Here is a 20,074-nt window from a genome sequence, read left to right on the forward strand (position 1 = left end):
TCTGAAGGATCTTCTTGACCTTACGGCTGAGGGTTCGGGTCGGGTCGAAAACCTATTCCTTATTTATTTGGCAACCAGTCCAGTATCACTTTAGGACCTTTGCCATTCTTCATACAGTAGCTTGAGACTCTTATCACGCTACTCCAGAGAGTACTGAGGGTATATTAGGGGTATTTATTAAATTTTGATAATTATTAGTTCTTAGGCGTTATTATATTCTCACAAATAATACCTTTTTTTTTTTTTTTTATTATATCGCATGCATGTTCTGAGATTTCAACCCAGGACCTCTCAACTGAGGCAAACATGTTACTGCGCTGCCTGGAATTTATTACAGGGATAATACATATTTATGCGGTATTTAAGTGGACAACACATCAGATAATTGGCGCGTGGATTATATAAGGTAAATGCTTGGTCTTTTCAACCAGGAACAGTAATTGGACACACCTTTTGGGTTCAGCCAAATTAATCACGACTACTCTAAGTTGCTTGTTTTCTCAAGTGTTTCATTTCCAAGCAAAGTGATCTGGAAAAACAACTATTATTGCCTGTTAAGAAAGCAAATACACAAATTTGCTTGCTCAATTCACTTTATTTTGTCACCAAATCCACAGTTGTAGTTGATTTAAAGTAGTTTAGGTGTCTGTAGCCAACATGATAGACTTCCAGAAGCAGCAATGGAAAAAAATGAAAGAAAAAAAACATCAGGCGAGGAAGAATTTTAAATCCAACCTCCTTGAAAACAGCACCCATTAAATTTACAAATATATGAAAATGTTAAGAATCTCATTTCACATCAGAGTTATGCACCAGAGGTTTCTATGCTATACACCCCGAGCTTTCCAATCATTGCCAGACATAATAAACGTGCCTGGATGCTCTTATAGACAAATATCATGATAGCAAAATGAAAATCAACTTTGGCCTCATGATAAGCGACAGTGTTTTGTTTTTGTAACTGCACGACAACAGAAAGTGTCTCACACATGCTTACAACACAAGAGCAGCACAGATAGAAGATACCTTAAAAGGAACACCACAACTTGGGAGTAATATTCATCTGAACTAGTTCACATAGTCACATGTACTGCTATAGATCCTGCTTGCTTCTAGACACAATAATAAATGTTCTTCAAAAGATCAACAGTGTTAAGTGATCAGTCGTTTTTTGTTTTTTTCCTACCTATTTTATTCCCTATCAATTCCCTGCTTCACTCAAGTAAAAAATATAGGGGAAATGCTCTCTTGATAAGGAGACAATGAATAGTCCTTTGCAGTCAAAACTCAGTAACAGTCTTAAAGTGGGCCGCGGCCTATGATGAGGGCCGAGTTTGGCCGTGTTTAGTCTCGAAACACTTGCACAGAAGGCAAAATGAAAACGTGTTCTCTATGTACAGCGATGAACGCACAACAGCTCGGCTTCGGTGTGAAATCAACGCTCGGTGGCACTCATGTGTTACCGTTACGTCGGGTCAAAGGGCAAACTTTATTCCAAAAATACACGCGATTATATTCCGCATGGACACAGCCTGTCAGCCTTATTTGTTTTTTCACAGCATTTTGGGTACAAATTCTAAAAATGCAATAGCAATTATCGGTCTTCACCAAATATTATTACTCATATGCATTTGAACAACATTAAAGATTAGAATTCAAGTTTGTCAAGGGAACAATAGTAACTTGCCGTATATTCTCTCACCCTTTTCATATTGCATGTACACTGCCCTCCAAAAGTATTGTAATAGTGATACAAATTCCTTTATTTTTGATGTAGACAGTACATTCCAGAAAATTTGTACACTCAAGTTTACTTTCTTGTTTGGACATTACAAATGGTTGTGCAGCATATATGCATTTTCTTATTACCTCCGTTATTTGCTGTCACTACACGCAACTATTCGCCGTTTTGGTGCTCAAGGCCAAATCCATGTTCAATATAAAAATATTGCTTTGTCGCCATCTTGGTGCGAAGGAACTACGTTGAAGTGAGAGGAGGAGGTTAGTCAGGCCGGAGCCGTGTCCAAAAATATTGCTTTGGCGCAATCTTGTTGCCAAGGATCTATAATATGTTGACTGAGAAAAGGAGATTAATTTAGTCAGGTCATAGCCTTGCCTAATAGAAAAAAAATGCTTTGACACCATCTTGTGGCAATTCTAAACCTTTTTAAAACTCACTCACTGCCATTGACGGGATTTGAATTAAAATATCTATCTTAACATAGAGGCCTGGCAGTGAATGAGTTTTAAGTGGGAGTCAATTACTTGCAGATTTTCACTAGTCGTGGCAGGGCTTTGTCGTACGCTCTACTTTGCTAACGAAAAATGGCTAGGCTATTTAATTTCAAAGCTGATTTAATTTCAGATCAATTGTCCCAATACCTTTGGAGGAGAGTGTTATTGGGCAAACATTGTGAAAAGAGTTAGGGTAATTTTTCACAGCGGCCCTATTTTTCAGCAGTTACGCCAACCATATTTTTCAGCAGTTTTGCAAGACTAAAAAGTCAGCAAGTAAAATTATTCTATCTATAAAGAATGTTAATCATCTTTTTGAGGGAAAATAAGACAGGATAGCAGAGTTTTGAAGGAAACAACACAAACAAAAAACTTTTTTTTAACCCTCCTCCCTCCCCCCAAAAATCTTAGGAAACAGCTGATAGGACTTTTTGAAGGAAATTTAGGAACCTTATCGTTTGAGATTTTTCAGAGTAGCTTTCAAACTGACGTGAATATTGCTAACACATGAGGGCCACTAACTGAGCCTAAGCCAAGCCACTTTCTTGTTTGCACTTGGGAGAAACCTTGAAGCCAAAGGCCTTTCAAATGCTGACAGTAAATATACTGCATATGTACAATCGAGGGCCTCGGCCCAGCACAGCCCAGGGCTCAGTACGAAAGAGGTAAAAGTCTTTTTTTTTTTTTTTTTTTTTTCTTCACAACAGTAGGTTTTCCATCAACCAGCATCCACCAGTCGGGAAAAACAAAGTGTGAACACTATTGCTAAATACTACTTTTGCGAGTCTTGCGTAACTTTTTAGAAACAGACCGCTTAAAAGCACAGCTGCACAGCTGAAACCCATTTCATGTACGACACACAACGTACAAAAACAAAAGACGCACATACACGCGCGCTCATGTAGCAGCAGGAAAATATATTATGCCTAAAGAGTTTCTAGGCACCACAGGCTGTTTTAAATCACACGTCAGCTAGTGCTAATAAATAACATTATTTAAAGAAGGAACGTACAATACATCTTGATCAAGTTAGGTCTAGAATGTTGTATGATTTTGGCTTTACACGCCACCATAATGGATTTCAAGTGTCGACTTTCAGCTTCAATTTGAGAGGTTTCAAAACAATATGACATTTACTATTTTGGAATTACATTATAGCCACTTTATTCAGAGTGCCTCCATTTCCCGGGGCTCCAATGCACTTGGACAATTGTCAAAGCTGTTTTCACTGCAGCAAACAGAATGAAGTGCAAGGTGACACAAGTGAAGTAGGCTATCACGAGGTTGAGAGTGGAAAACAAATCTATAATATAGAGATGTATTTTTATGTATGTATTTGTGTTGTTAAAATATTACGTTACAACCAAGTACTGTATCGTGGCTTACCACTTTTCTAGGTTGTTTAAAAACGACATACACTGCAGGGGTGTCAAACTGATTTATGTGGCGAGGCACATCGTACTTATGGTTTCCTTGGGAGGGCCGTTACTATTGAATTAGGGAGAGGTGACTACCGATACCAGGTATCGGGCCAAAACCGGCCTTATTTCAAGGGATATGGTGCTCATGAAGGCTGCCGACACTTTTAAGCAAAATAATTTGGCGTTGAGTAAGTCCTCCTTGCCAGTAGTTGGCAGCACACTGCGGCGGTCTGACACCGGTAAATCATCGCGTGTGTCAGAAATTAAGGTCTTTGTTCACAATTATCAACCATTGTGTTAATTTAATTTTCATATATCAAAAGTACTATTGGTATCGTTATCATGAGTACTCAAGAGTGAATACTTGCACTGGTATCGGTCTGAAAAGTAGTATACAACATACATATAAATGTATGAACGCCTAATATTACATTTACACAACAAAATGATGGCTAACTAGTTCAGAAATCAGAAGCAGGTAAAATAATGTTGTTCAACTATTATTCAATTTTACCTTAAAAGTGGAATTGGTAACAAAGAAATTATTACAATATCTGACCGTTATCAGAAGTTAAGACAATCTCCAGTTTTGATATTTTAGCAAGAGACATGAAGTCAATGCACATGATTTGCTTTCATGGACCACGTAAAAAAAATTAAAAAATTCTTTTTGGGATCCTTCAAGGTTTAGGGGAACGGGTAATCAAAGCATGTGTCAAAACTGTGTCAAACACGGTGGCATAAAATGGCATGGATTCCCAAAATGGCAAATGCCACATAACCTGAAAATCTACACTGTTCATATTTTGATCATTTTATTTCAAATCCATTATGGTGTATAAAAGCAAAACCATGCAAACTGTTTAATAGTCCACATGACCTAAGTGTATCTCTGTCAGAGCACTAATTCCCTCTGAGACACAAAAGGTGTCATAATGGCCTTAAAAAAAAATCAAGGAATCACAAATTCCTTACACTTTCAGACATAAAAGGAGAAAAATCTGCCACAATAAAATCAAAGTGGTCTCTTGTCCATCAACCGTGTCCACCATGGAAACTAGTGGCACAAGAATGCGCATTAGTTATATGCTCAAATATAGTTTGTGTATGTGTGTGCGCTATTTCCATAAAATGGAGCCACCAGCGGGACAGAGTAACCTCCCTCAATCCCGCAGGGTACTTCAGTCAAGGGCTCCTTAGTCACCCACCCAATGAGGCGGGCACTCTACATGGTGACTGTACTGTACAACTAATAACTTTTAAGTACCAAAAAAAAGTCTAGCTCAATTCAGTCTGAATAAACCGTCACATTTAAACTGTCTCCAAATATTTTTGAACGCTCAAAAACACGTCTCACCGGCCTTGCAGCATACATTTCCCCGTTTTTTTTTTTTTCTTCTTCCCCCTATAAAAATGTCCAGAAGCACTCCAGCTCGTTGCGGTGCTTTTACATTCATTATTAGTGTGTGAGGGCGTCGGGTTAACACATCGCCTTTAAACAGTAACAACCTTGAAACACACGAGAGCCGGAGTATTTAACAGTATGCTATGGTAGCCATGATCTATCCATGTAACAGTCAGAAGTGTTGCACCATACTGACCATATTAAAGCTTTACATACCTGGGACATAACATGAAGGTGGTGATGAGAGGACACAATAATGTATGAGTCACTTGTCAAGAGCTGCTCTTTTGAAAAAAATACAAAATATAAAACTTCAGCGAACTTACATTTACATTAGGGATGGGCGTAATACAGTGGTGCCTTGAGATACGAGTTTAATTCGTTCCGTGACCACACTTGGAACTCAAAGCACTAGAATCACAAATCATCTTCCCGAATGAAATTTATGGAAAGGCCCACAAATATTTGAGTGTTTATTTAATATGAAAAATAGCACACTATTATATTGTACTTTATAAAAACATACAGTAATAATTAAATATAATTATTTTTAATTTTGTCACACTGCATCAATTGAATGACCATTGGGCTGCTGCCCACCTTGGCCACCAGGGGGCAGTATAAGAGACAGCTCTTATACTGTATATGGACGTGTCCGCTCCTCGCAGAGAATACGACTGTGAGTACTGTTATTGAATGTCTAAATGTGTTGCTGCACCATTTGTGTTCAAATACCAGTTGTTTAAGTAAAAAACAAAAATATATATTTCCCATTATGTGTTTGCATTAGCTAGCAGACTAACGGCTAAGTTTGTTTTAAACGTGTAATTCTCCTAGTTTGTTTATTTTGACAGTAAATTTCAACTGGAAGTGGCTTTAAACAGGATGAAACGTCGTTTGACGAGTTGTTCACTATTTGCCAAAGTGCTACTTATTTTGAGGAGAGTTCACTCCCACCATATAGCGCTCCTATCTCAAGTTAGCATTGCAAGTCAACAACAACAACAAAAATCGGCTGAATGATGGCTCGTATCTCAAACAACTCGAAAATCCGGCCACTCATCTCAAGGCACCACTGTCATAGATCATGAAGAACGATTGGGTGAAGCAATGGCGTCAAAGCGGAGTGCGCCAGCAGATGCGCTGTTGATTCACTCTCAACATGACATCGGCTGTACCAAGTTGAGCTACATCCGTGCCACAATACTGGCATGAAAACGGGTTCAGAACATTCACTGAGCTTCCCTTAACTCATTAAAAATATGAAGAAAAAAACCCCCATTATTCTTTCCCGTATGCAATCGAGGAAATGTAGTCAAATACCCATCCCTGATTTATACGCCTTATCTATACCCTTTTTAATGATTAATTCAGGATTTTTATCAAACTTATGGGTATGGCGAAAGTTGTGGCCAATACACAATGCATAAGCCAATATGCGACTGCCACCAAATTTGATTGTATAGCATAGGTTTGCATTAAATATATGATGCGAACAAATTAATGTATGTTAATGCGGTGGGTAAAAATGGCGAGACCCTAAAGACCAGCTTATTGTTTTTTTTCCCCATCAATGTGAAGGAAGAGGTAAAACAAACTAGAATAGCAGGCCTTTGAGTACAGACCTCCATCAAGGCCAAAGTGTTTTTTCTGCTTCTATAAAGCACATTGCTTGGGGTTGTTTATCCAACTGTTTGTTTGCTAGCAGGCTACTTACTGGAGGATGATGTAATATGTTGATAATGGGTAAGTGGTGTTATTTGTGTTAGTAGTAGTTCCATTGTTGCCAAAGTGGCTCAAACTATAAAAATAAATTCCTGTATGCACACACAATTTCGGCCCATTTGTCACCTCTCGGCAAAGTTTTTGTGACATCACGTGGATAGTGCTAAACTTGTACCAGAAGTAAAAGGGCGGAGGGGACTTAACTGTGGAATAGGGGGTTTACTGAAAAGGGGAAAAACGCAAAAATAAATTACCGTAAGAGCACTCTTCCTGATTCCCAGCAAAATGTAGTGGGTTCTTCATTGGTAGGTGTGCCACTACTATGTTTTGTGGGAATCGGTCGAGTGTTTTTAGCATAGTCCTTGTTTCAAATGAACAAACCGATTGATGACAATTAAAACAATACCTCACATTTTGTGACATCATGTGGCAAGTGCTTAAGTCACCACGTAACTTTGCAGCACAGGGTAAAAGTACAAAGAAATTCCTGTAAGTGTATACTTTTATCCAGATCTGCAAACATATTTACATAGGTTTTCGTTGGCCCATGAGCTATCCCTCCATAAAGTTTTTATGAAGTCACATAGCTAGCGCTAAACTATGGCTAATACAGGTTCAATGTGCGTTAAAAGCATGACAAAGTGACTGGTTGGAGGGGTTTTACCACTTTAACTCTGGAGCAGGGCAGACTCAAAAAGGTCAAGAAGGGAAAATGAATTTATGTAAATGCACTTTTCCAGATTCCCCGCAAAATGTAACGGGCTCTTCATTGGTAGATGTGACACTACAATGTTTTTTATTGGTTCGGTGTTTTATTATGTAATCCTGCTAACTATCAACCCAACAAACTGACATCTTTTGTGCTTTTATACCTGGCAGAGGTAACAATTATCAAGGCTCACTCAAGTAAGACCTTCTCTCGGAGGTGAAAACAAGAGGAGATAACTCATCCTGTCCTCCCAGTCACCTCCAAGACTAACTTCAGTGACTTTTCACCTACTTGTCTTGCTCTATATGGCTGACGCTAACCATAAACACCTGACTTTTTTTCTTGTTTTGCTCGTTAGACTACAGAGGACTCCACGACGATAACGGCGTCGCCGTGGTGCTGGACACAGTCGTCCAGCAGGGGTGAGAGGACGCCCTCCTTGGCTCGGACGGAGCAGTTCCCTCTGTCTTGCGGCTCCCACTCCTTGAGGCACGCTTCCTCCTCTCGGTCTTCTCGCTTGACTTTGCAGCGACACACCTCGATGCCGGAATCTCCCGTCAGGCGTCGGTGGCGGAAGTGATCCTCCTCGTCATCCTCCTCGTCCTCGTCTTCGGGGTGCATCACGGTGGACATACTTGTGGCAGGGACAGCCCCTTGATGAGGCGCGTCTCCCTCTCTTTCTTTGGGCGTGGCGTACAGGGGGTCCGAGTAGACGAGATGATGGACTTGATCGGAGGGAAGGGAAGATAGCAGACTGATGGGTGAAAGCGGGAGGCGAGGGTGTTGCGAGGGACGATAGCTATTAAAGGGCCACAGGGGCAGTGACAGCGGGGCAGCCTGGCGTGAGATCCCCTCATTGCCATTATAGGAATGACTGGGAATGACATCTGGAGTGAGCGCCGGTATAACATCCGGTGGAACCTGGGACGAAGGTGGCGAGGACGAGTTAGTTGATAAGCGGCCGCCCGCCGCCCTGGGTAAGAGGGCGCCGTCGCCCCCCGCTTCGCTGGGCGTGGACAGGCGGCTGCTGTCGTACGTCTCGTCCGTCACCTGGACAGAGAAGGAGGTGCTGCAGGGCGAAGTGAGGGAGCAGGACTCGCAGGAGCAGCTGGTGTAGTTGTCGGAGCTCTGGGATGAGGTGAGGCCGCTGGGGCCCGGGCCCAGGTAGGGGGAGCAGGGGTGACTGTGGAGGTGGTGATGGGGGTAGGAGGAGCTCGGCCCTAGCATGACGCCTCCCTGCAGGGCGAAGACGGAGCTGTAAGGTGGAGGAGGTGTGGTGGGCCGCGCTGCTACTTCATCATAAGAGGGTAACTTGAAGGTGGCCAGAAAACCTAAAACAATAACACAGTCATACCTAGGTGCTTTGCAATTTTATGTCCTGAAAGACAACAATGTATTTTTAATGGGCTACGCAATTAGGCCATTCCAGCCACAAAATGAATTTATAGTTCCCATATTTTTATCGGTGTGTGGTTAATACAAAATACTGTAGAATTTACGCAGAAATAAGTGAAAACACACTTTATTGTGAAGAAATAACAGTGTGTTCACAAGCAAATCACTGTGCAGCAATAACTTAGCCTTTTCACATACACTACTGTTTACATTCACCATAGTTACAGCTAGCCGGAAAATTTGTGTATCGTGCTTTTCTGAACACCCAAAGACACTTAACTTAAAAATATATAAGCTTTGCAGCAAAACTGTACAGTCCTTCCATGTTTTTTTTTATTTTTTACACATTAACAATGACTAGACCACAGGTGTAAAACTCGAGGCCTGCGTGCCAAATCCGGCCCACCACATCATTTTATGTGGCCCCCGAAAGCAAATCAGGTGTAACTTCCATGATCCTTGCGAAAATCTGCACCAAAATTTCAAGCATTTTTTGGTTACCAAACCCCTCTTTTACAGTAACTTGAACAATAGCTGAACAAACTATTATCCTTGAATTTTGATTTCAAAACTAGTTATCCATGAATTTGCTCTGTCTATGTAATAATATGAGGACGCGATGAAACATTTATATGGTTTTCAAAGTCATAATGGCCCTCTGAGAGAAACCGTAACTACAATGTGGCCCGCAATAAAAATGAGTTTGACACCCCTGGGCTAGACTGTAATTCTGATTACGTGCATCATTTATCTGATTAATAATCTTCTTTAACAAAACAAGGATATTTCCATGTGACCGCAAACCTTTGAACAGTAGTGTACAATTGAAATTGTGTTTTCCCCTCATCTATGAATGACCTGGCCCGTCTGTGGGTTTTATCAGTCGCCCCTGAGCACAAAGATTTTGCCCACCCCTAAGCTATACAATAATGTTGCCGAAGCTGAAGTACGAAGGTAGTATACTTACAAATAGCTTTATCTTTAAACAGTGGAACTACTACTGGAAAACAATGAAATGTGTGTCCTTAAATAAACATACTGAGATCCAGCATGGAGGATGGGAAGTTGCAGGCTCCGTTATAGGCAAGAAGATTGATTTCCCTCTGTCTCTGTTGCTGCTGGATCCTCAGCTTGGCACGGCGATGGCGGTAAGCACAGAAACAGCTGAAGAGGATCAGCACGGTCCACAGCAGCCAGAACCCTGCCACCAAGAAATAAAGTAGCCCAATCTTTAAGCCAAAAACATAACAAGCAGCGCGATTTGAAAACTTGATTCATCCTTTTTCTAATACTAATAACGGTCAATCAGAGACTAACACAAAGAAACAAGGCATGTTCAGTAACTTCGGTGCTTGGCACGGCGATGGCGGTAAGCACAGAAACAGCTGAAGAGGATCAGCACGGTCCACAGCAGCCAGAACCCTGCCACCAAGAAATAAAGTAGCCCAATCTTTAAGCCAAAAACATAACAAGCAGCGCGATTTGAAAACTTGATTCATCCTTTTTCTAATACTAATAACGGTCAATCAGAGACTAACACAAAGAAACAAGGCATGTTCAGTAACTTCGGTGATTGCTGTACTTACTGTTTTTCATTTGTTTTGGATTTATGGCCTGGAATGTTTTTCTTACAAATATTTACTGTAATTATGACATTAGTAGTGTTTTAGCATAGGTTAGTAATAAGACTACGGCACGTTCCAACAAATTATCCACTGCCCTAAGAACGGAACTGCAAACTGAAGACTTCCTGTAATATGCATGCCAGGCCACCAGTTGGCGGTGTCACTTTGTAAAGCAGTAGTAATTGGTAGAGAAGTATTGGTGAACATGCCCTGTTTTCACAGACGACCGTTTTAAGTGATTACAAGGAAACATTAATGGTTTTTAACATCTGACGTTGGGACGTTTGCTTTCAAATGTTCGCATTCTACATCAATGCAGATGGACAAAGGCGGTCAGAGGACTCACACCAGAGTTCATAATAGTAGGTACAGCAGCCCGTCTCTCCGCAGCAGTGTCCTGTCTCACAGAGGTAACCTGGATTGTTGTTTACACCAGGACAGTACTTGGGACTGACTACAGGCTGGCTACCAGAACCCTCATGTTGCTTCACCACCTGGTGGACAAAACAACACACTCTGTTATTTCGAGAATGCCAATGTTATTCCAGAACATTGCTGTACCATGTATGCTTTTTTTTCCATTTCATAGATGCTTTTATGATGATGATGATGAATATGAAATACCACAACTTTTGATACAGCAGGCAAGTAATGGTTAGAGCAGGTTTTGTACAGTAGGACCTCGATTTAACGGACTAATATGGGGGAGGGGTTGTCCGTTAAGTCAGATTGTCCGTTAAATTGAAGCACTTTTTTTGTGACCAAAAAACACCAGACCAATACACAAATATTGTTTTGTACTTTTTGTGGGCTAAAAAAAGACTCCGTACAGGACAAAACATTTGTAAATAAATATAAAACAGTTTTAAAAGGTTTGATGCGTTTTATAATTTATTCAAACTTATCCCCCTGGTGCATGAAAGAGGTGATTTTGAGTTTCCAACTGGACATTATTTTCTGTCTGTTAAATCTGAAGTCCGTTAAATCGGGGTCTGTTAAATTGAGGCTCCACTGTACTTCAATAAGGGTCACAATTCCATCATGTAAACTTTAACTAACTGTCACTTTAACTATTGCATAACCAGTTGGTCCCAGGCTGGTCAGAATGCAAAAAAAACATTGGAAGTTTCGTACAAACAAGTAATTAAAGTGATGGATAAAAAAACCAAGGCACTATCACCACTGTGCAATTTAAAAAAAATACAGTCTTTTAAACTGGGACAGTCTTCACATATTTGCAGATTTAAATTTGATTTATAAAGTACTGCATGATTTGGCCCCAGCTCCTCTGGCTGAGTTCATCAGCCAAAGAAACAGCTCTGAGCGTGTCACTAGAGGCTCTGTCAGAGGTGACTGTCTCATTCCTCTGCGCAGGAGCACTTTCAGTAAGTCAGCCTGGTCAGTGAGGAGCGCTGGTGAGTGGAACTCAGTACCTGAGGAGGTTAAACTGCTTACAACATACAAGCCCTTCACAAAAAACTGAAAATGTGGCTAGTTAACACCTATAGCTGCCAACACTAAAAGACAAGTATGTTATGTTGTTTTTTTGTTATGATCAAAAAAATTATGGTTTTATTCTCTCTTAACAGTATAGTTGATTATGTATCCTGTATTATATTGTCTTGTAGATGTATTTTATTGCTTTTTTACATCATGGCCAGGGGACTACAGATGAAAACTAGCCTTCTGGCTAATTCTGGCTTTTTTAACCATGTGTACTTCATGTGTTCTATGAAATTGCATTGTCCCCTTTCAAAAATAAACTGATAAACTTACGAATGAACAGTTAAATTGTCGACAAAAAGCTTAGTGGTGAATTTGGAAGTCAGACTGACAAATACTAATTGACAAACACTGATAAATTGAATTATTTAAGTTCATATGGACAACACATCCATCAATTTTCTACAGCTCGTCCTAATTATGGTCACAGGTGAGCTGGAGCCTATCCCAGCTCACACTGGGCGAGAGACGGGCTACACCCTGGACTGGTTGTAAGTCAATTGTAGGGAACATTCACACTCACACCTATGAAGAATTTAGAGTCTTCAATTAAGCCAAAGTATGTTTTTGGAATGCAGGAGGAAGCCACAGTACTGCGCTGATAAAACATGCAAACTCCACAAGGCTGGAGCCAAGATTCGAACCTGGAACCTCAGGACTGTGTAGCAGACATGCGGCCATGGACAACATATTTGCAAACTATTCCTCATCAAGCTAAACTATTTCAATAAATGTGTACCCTTTTTTAAAGAAAGAAAAACCAACAATGGTCAGTGATAGAACTACATTCACACGTCTGCACCTGTCCTATATTTTTGGCTGACTCCTTATGAGGACTCCTTCGGCTGCCTCAAGTTTGTTTGCAGAACACACAATGACAGCGCCTCCTCCATGTTTCACAGTTGCTTGCTACAGTATTATTTTGTTTGCATCCTTCATTTTCTTAACTGTAAATATAAATTTGATGTGGCGTGTGACCAATAGACTCCAATTTTGTGTCATTTGTCGAAAATACTTTCTCCCAATAGCTTTTAAGCTCGTCGGTACGCATTTTGGAAAGTTCCAGTTTGGTCGGTTTTAAATTATTTCAGTGACTGATGCTTTTTTTTTATATATATATTTAACGGAAGGGTACCGACAATTTTGTCCTTCTGGGTAAGCAGTTTTTGTCTATGAAAAGGGCATAAGCCCGATAGAGTCTCCTTTATTTCATTAACTACTCAACTTTATTTATAGAGCACTTCAAACAAAATGAACTTTTATGACCATACATTTTTATATCACCAGGAAGCATTTGACGGTATTTTATACAGCTGTTACAAAAGATGGATGAATGACATCATGTTCTACTTCGTTATGCTGCAAACTAGTTCAGAGTTAATCAAAACAGCTTCTGTCGCCAAGTGCCCTCCATTTGACCTTAACTGATTCAAGACTCTCAATTGTCCATTGGTATGAGAGCGTGCTCGAATGCTTTGTCTATATGTGCCCTGCGATTGGCTGACAACCAGTTCAGGGTATATCCTGCCTTCCACCCAAAGTCAGCTGGAATAGGTTCCAGCTCAACCGTGACGCTAGAGAGAATAAGCAGGACTGAAAATGGATGGATAGATGGTTCAAGACAGGATTAATCAATTCCACACAAACCCAATTCTTAATGAGCAATTAATCAATTATGATGCCTCTTCCCAATGACAGATAGAGAGACGGACACATAGAAAGGCACCTTGTGAACCGTGAGTTGGTCCAATTCCTTCTGGGTAACAGCCACCTAGGAATAAAAATAAATAAATAAATGTTTAAAATAAATAAATTAATACATTAAAAAATAAAAAAGACTTGTTGAATTCAGTCAAATGTAATATATAGCACATGGAGGGAATTAAACAGATTTTTTTAAATCTAGACTTAAAAGTGTGCGGTATTTCACAGTGACTGCATCAGTGCAGGAAAGCCCTGAGTGAGCCGCAGTGATACAGTATCGATGTACACATGGCAACCGCGGTGCCGACAAATAATTGCGTCGCCATGGTTATACTCGGAGGGGGGTGTGGGGGGGCTGATTTTCATAGTGCTCTGAAATGAATACTAAAGGTCGAGCTGCTCACCGTGGAAGCCTCGGTGGTCCCATCCACATATTTCAGGGTCATAGTCATCTTGTGGGGGGAAAAAAAAAAAAAAACAGACAACTGCAACAATTAGAAGCAACACCTCATTGTGAACGTCCATTAATTCGACATAACACATTTGCAGTTCCAATAGATAAACACCATATTTTCACAATGATGGTGGCCGACTGGTTGCAGCGTCTGCCTCACAGTTCTGAGGACCGGGGTTCAATCCGCGGCCCCGCCTGTGTGCAGTTTGCATGCTCTCCCCGTGCCTGTGTGGGTTTTCTCCGGGCACTCCGATTTCCTCCCACAACCCAAAAACCTGCATGGTAGGTTAATTGAAAACTGTAAATTGCCCATAGGTGTGACTGTGAGTGCGAATGGTTGTTTGTTTGTATGTGCCCTGCGATTGGGTTGTAACCAGTTCAGGGTGTATCCCGCCTCCCGCCCGATGATAGCTGGGATAGGCTCCAGCACGCCCGCGACCCTAGTGAGGAGAAGCGGCTCAGAAAATGGATGGATGGATGGATATCTGTTTGAATGATAAAGACACGCAAATCTTCTTTTCCTTTCTGTTTGTAACCATTAGGGGTCGCCACTGCATGCCCACCTTTCCCATGTAAGCCTGACTTCTACATCCTCTCTAAAATCAACAGATGAGGGCAGTTGGTCTTCCCTCACTACATCTATCAACTTTCTCTTAGGTCTTCCTTTAGCTCTCTTTCTTGGCAGCTCCATCCACATCATACTTCAACCAATACAGCTAGCTACTCACCATCTCTCCTCTGGAAGTGTCCAAAACATCGTAGTGTGCTCTCTCTAATTTTGTCTCCAAAATATCTAACCTTGGCCTCCCCTCTGATGAGCTCCTTTCTAATCCTATCCAACCTGGTCACTCCTAGAGAGAAAACTCAACCTCTTTGTTTCTGCCACCAGCCGTCTCTTCAGTACCACTGTCTCTCAGCCATACATCATCGCTGGCCTCACCACTGTCTTATTACTTACTTAATTACTCCGCCATTGATCCCAGCAGAGACTCTTCTATCATATAACACACCTAACACTTTGGTCCACCTGTTCCAACCTGCGTGGATCCTTTTTTTGCTCCCTGCTTTCACTGCAGATCACAATGTCATTTGTGAACATCACGGTCTTACCTCATCTGTCAGCCTATCTATATTGCAAAGAGGAAGGGGCTCGGAGAAGATCCTTGATGCAGTCCCACCTGCACCTTAGACTCCTCTTTCACACCAAAAGTACCTCACCACAGTTGTACTGCTCTCACACATCATGCACTATCAGCACGGGGTCCAAAGGTTTGCAGTGTATGATTTTTATTGATCCCAATGTTGTCCTGTCAGTGTGTGCAGAAATTAAGAAATTAGTATATCAGTCAAGCCCGTGTAAATGTCATGCAGGCCCAGAGTGAGGAAGTGACAAATTGTGAGTGAGAGGCCACAACGCAGAAACACTGTGGTTGGGTTCAGGACCCTTTTGTAAACTGCCAGATGCGTATGTTGTCTGGATGGGGGGAACAATATATGCCCTCTGCAGCAGTGTACATCTAATGCAATGCACACATTGACCTCAACCCCCCACAAAGCGATGATAAGCCAAAATCCTCCAATCCCCGAATGTCACAGCAAACTGACACCATCTAATTACATCCCCAAAAATTAACTGACATTCTGACTTCACAATTACAATAGCCATAGACAACCACGATGTGTCCCACACGCCATCCTCCAATAAGTTTATGATTCTGTATTTGTACAGTGCTCAACAAATGCATTAGGCCACCACCAGTAGCCCTAAATTAACAGTATTGGTAGTTAAGTATTGGCAGTTAAAATATTTACATTTGTTATGGTTAATACTGCATACCAGTACGTAGTTGCTTTTGAACCCAAGTGATGATTTTGATGGTACAATATAAATAAAATAAATAGAAAAAATAAAAGTCAAATAATTTTTACATTTTTTTTTTTTAACTTCCTGAACAGAAAGAAACCCTGCAGTGGTTGAATGTTATGCTGGATTGATTTAAAATGTGGCTATAAAAAGTTGAATTCACCTCTTGTTAAGAATGGTAAAATGTGGGGATCTCACTTATGTCAACTCTTTATGACAGGTGGTCCGAACAATATTGGTTTTGCACTTAATATGTGCCATAAAAGTTGTCTTTGAGCGCAAAACTATCACATGATGATGTAGTATTAAGCGCAAACGGGACAACCAGAGCAAACAATTCACCTGTCTACCAAAAGTATTTGGACAATGATGGAATTTTCTGGATTTTGTTACCACAATCCATCCATCCATCCATTTTCTGAGCCGCTTCTCTTCACCAGGGTCGCGGGCGTGCTGGAGCCTATCCCAGCTATCATCGGACAGGAGGCGGGGTACACCCTGAACTGGTTGCCAGCCAATCGCAGGGCACATACAAACAAACAACCATTTGCACTCACATTCACACCTACGGGCAATTTAGAGTTGTCAATTAACCTACCATGCATGTTTTTGGGATGTGGGAGGAAACCGGAGTGCCCGGAGAAAACCCACACAGGCACGGGGAGAACATGCAAACTCCACACAGGCAGGGGCCGGGGGATTGAACCCTGCTCCTCAGAACTGTGAGGCAGACGCTCCAACCAGTCGGCTACCGTGCCGCGTTACCACAATCCATTTGACATAAAACAATCAATATGTGATTGAGACCTTTAGCCAAGAGGTGTCACAAAAAATATGGCATTTACCATTGGACAATTATTGTCATAAATGCTCAGTGGCAATGAGACATTCGTTCACTTGTTGCTTGTTTGCTCTTGCTACCGTCACTTGTGTCTGCAGTAAGTAAAAAGCATACTGTACTCAATTGGGTTCCTAATTGAAGAATATTGCATTCATTTGCCTTCACCCAATCATTGATTGCACAGGATTTAGAACCGAGCATTATGTTACATTTATGTCACTTTTGTCCAAATACGCTTGGGCTCCTGAAAATAAAAGTACTCTGTGTTAAATTATTGTAATTCCTAATTGAGAAATGTCATATTTTTATCAAAACCTTACACTGTAACACTTCACTCACATGTTGACTGTTTTAATTCAAATTCATTGTCGGTGGTACATACAGGCAAAAATGTCACTGTCCAAATACTTGTGCAACTTCATTGGTGGTGACAAGCTTTGATCAGCACACAAACATGGAAGGTCATCCACAATGTTGAGCTGTCAGCATCCTGAATCAGCAATTTAGTCACTTCTACAACTGTATTAGTCATGCATGCAAACAAAGCTGTAGATTCATTAATTATAGGTACAGTATACAGACATAAGGCAGCATCTTAGAAGAACAGAGCATACATATTGTTTTTATTTTTTTTACATATCTTTAATGTTTGCTGGGCATCTGCTACTAGAGCATCTGTAATGCAATGCAAATTGGAGCGACAATTTAATGTAATAAGCTTGAGAATTGGGAAATCAATTAAAAAGGTAAAGATAAGGACATGAGTGCAGGCTAGTCGAGGCTGCAGTATTTGTCAACATGAAAGCATGTTGCTCTGCAGGATTCCATGCGTGCGCTTTGACAGCAGTGTGCGTGTGCGTGTGTGTGTGTGTGTGTGTGTGTGCGCGTACCAACTCAACCTTGAGCCCGAGACAGAACGTCAATGTCTTCTCGGGATCCATGTTAAGAAGAAGCGGACGTCGGATCGGAGTGGCAATGTGCAAAAAAGAAATCAATACATCAATAAATAATAGTAATAAATTTAAAAAAATTAAAAAAATCGAAAGCCGAGGCGTGAGCTCTTTCCTCGGGTTTAGAGCTCCAATCACAGCGGCCGCCCCCCTCTTCACGGACACGGCGGCTTCCCCATCCGCCATTCACACGGACCGACTGACAGACAGACGGAAGGAAGGAAGGAAGAATGCCCCTCCCGGACCTCTCAGTGTCTCTCCACACACCGAGCGTACTGAAATACAGCCCACCACCCCCACCCCCTCCTGCGTAGAAACACAGGGATTTGTCACCTCGGTTTATTTAATAGGCGTGCAAGACGAGAATGTCGTCGACTGACGTTTCACGTGGCGATGCAAATGTCTTTTCCTTCCCTTTGTTTTGGTAGAGAGGGCTGCGGCTGACGTCATGCCTCTCGCAACACACCCAACCCTCCCAACGATCGACTTGATTGGCCGGAGCTCCCAGCAACAGTCGAACACACTTGATTCATGATCCTTTAAATTCATTGTAATTATGAGCAGCGGTGGGATGGAACTGTACTCATGTAGATTTTTTTTCAGGCATCTGTACACATGTGGTAACTTCACCTTGTGAAAAACCTCTCCTCGAGGAGATCAGACCAGCTTTATCTGGGTCTTTGTATAGCTAGCACGGTTGTCTCAAATTCTGTACACCAAATTTATACCATACACTCAGTACCAACATGCAGTTTAAGAATTGAAGTGCATCCCTCATAAATGAGAATAAAATGCATGTTAGTAGTATTTTTTTGTTTAGTAATAGTGGGGGAGCCATTATTATTTGATTACCCTATCAATAAACAGAGAATCGATTCTAAAAAGATATAATAGTGACAGCCCTATCTATCCATTTTCCGAACCGCTTATCCTCACTAGGGTTTCGGGAGCGCTTGCGCCTATCTCAGCTGACTTCAGGTGAGGGGCAGGGTACAATTTCCAAAAAGGTTGGTCACCCCTTCCCTAGCTTTTACTATTTCTTCTTCTACTACTACTAAATTTTCCGTCTGTCTCGATGCCCTGCCGCACCATGCTGCCTCCCACAGGTCAGCCTTGGTACTAAGACAGACAACTGGTCGGGGGAAGCCACTCACCTCGCAGATGACAATATGATTGTGTGTCAGTTGTATGCGAAGTGGGGGGCGGTGGCCCTGAGCATCCAAATCCAGAGCTCTGTATTTACGGATCTGTCCAAACGGGTTTGGGTAGGCACTGAAACCGTCCACCCCAACCATTGATTAATCCATTATACTATAAGATTCAAAGTAGACACACGGTATTTTTTCCTTCGTCATTTGGGGATATTTCACAATTTATAAATCGGTTAAGATGTTAAAAATCGGTATGTGCGTACACAGCTCAAGCAGATGGAGCCGTTCCTTACTGAATCCACAAGATGGCGGCCTTTCCATAGCAACATCTCGTCGTGGTCTGCCCTGGCAGGTGAAATTAATGCAAGTCAGAGCAAGTAAATCATGACTCTTGATACTACAATGGCCACACAGAATCCGCGTTAAGATTTAACAACGTCGTAGAACGGCTTAAAAAAAGCAAATAAAAAAAAACTAAAAAAACGGAAGACAACAAATTGTTAATAGTTTCACTCGCAAATATGCAAAATACACCCGTTTTGTCTGCATTTAAACCAAGCGTGACTATTCCCAATACGGCTATAAATAAACTTTTACCACGTACACATGGTAGACGAATGAGGAATGTCAATAAATGAAAAGTTAAAAAAAGAAATACCTACAGGCCGGCCTCTGAATTCCTGTGCATTCGGCCACTTTTCTGGCACTTCCGGGTTATGTTAATCACGTGACTTAACACCACACAGGTGAGGGGGGAAAAAACGTGATTTTGTTAAAAATACGGATTCTAACCCCAAGTAATTGACAAAAAAAACTTTAAAAATTTCCATCTATTGACATGATTTCTTTTAAAAAGGCATTTAAGTTACCAGCAGTTTCTCCATTTGCCCTTTAAACAACCTGTAAAAAACAAATAGAATTGTATTATATAAAAATGTAACAAAACAATAAAAGAGTATGTCATAAAAATAAACAGATTTTATAAAGTGTAATTACTGAACGAACTCGAACATACTTGCATGCCTTTAAGGGGTGTGGCCTACTGAGTGACATCAGGAGCTGGAGTTCATGTGAGTACCTGGGCGTGAGTTG

The 20,074-nt window shown here is 41.2% G+C and overlaps 1 protein-coding gene across 8 annotated transcripts; it reads right to left on the reverse strand.

Annotated features, from left to right (window-relative positions):
* Window positions 1-575: 575 nt before the first annotated feature.
* LOC133477235 (uncharacterized) lies at window positions 576-19,781 on the reverse strand. Of its 8 annotated transcripts, none has more exons than XM_061771783.1 (9): window positions 19,645-19,781; window positions 19,276-19,327; window positions 17,772-17,807; window positions 14,127-14,174; window positions 13,745-13,789; window positions 10,862-11,009; window positions 10,235-10,312; window positions 9,930-10,091; window positions 576-8,826 (listed from the first exon to the last, which is right to left on the reverse strand). In XM_061771783.1, the coding sequence occupies exons 1-9, from the start codon at window positions 19,668-19,670 to the stop codon at window positions 7,850-7,852; spliced, it is 1,572 nt and encodes a 523-aa protein (XP_061627767.1). In that variant the 5' UTR covers window positions 19,671-19,781; the 3' UTR covers window positions 576-7,849. The 8 variants fall into 8 exon arrangements, with proteins under 8 accessions (XP_061627767.1, XP_061627763.1, XP_061627769.1 ...); XM_061771779.1 differs by having other exon boundaries at window positions 19,246-19,327; XM_061771785.1 differs by lacking the exon at window positions 17,772-17,807.
* Window positions 19,782-20,074: the final 293 nt, after the last annotated feature.

This window comes from Phyllopteryx taeniolatus, chromosome 4 (assembly GCF_024500385.1).
Source record: "Phyllopteryx taeniolatus isolate TA_2022b chromosome 4, UOR_Ptae_1.2, whole genome shotgun sequence".
Lineage (NCBI taxonomy): Eukaryota > Metazoa > Chordata > Actinopteri > Syngnathiformes > Syngnathidae > Phyllopteryx > Phyllopteryx taeniolatus.

Bases quoted from the DNA above. Each gene is read 5' to 3' on its own strand.
- LOC133477235 (XM_061771777.1), bottom strand. From the start codon at position 18,017: ATGGCGGATGGGGAAGCCGCCGTGTCCGTGAAGAGGGGGGCGGCCGCT. The intron at 13,790-14,126 runs GTGAGCAGCTCG...TTTTATTCCTAG, and splicing joins GGACCACCGAGGCTTCCACG to GTGGCTGTTACCCAGAAGGA. The intron at 10,313-10,861 runs GTGAGTCCTCTG...TCTTGGTGGCAG, and splicing joins CTACTATTATGAACTCTGGT to GGTTCTGGCTGCTGTGGACC.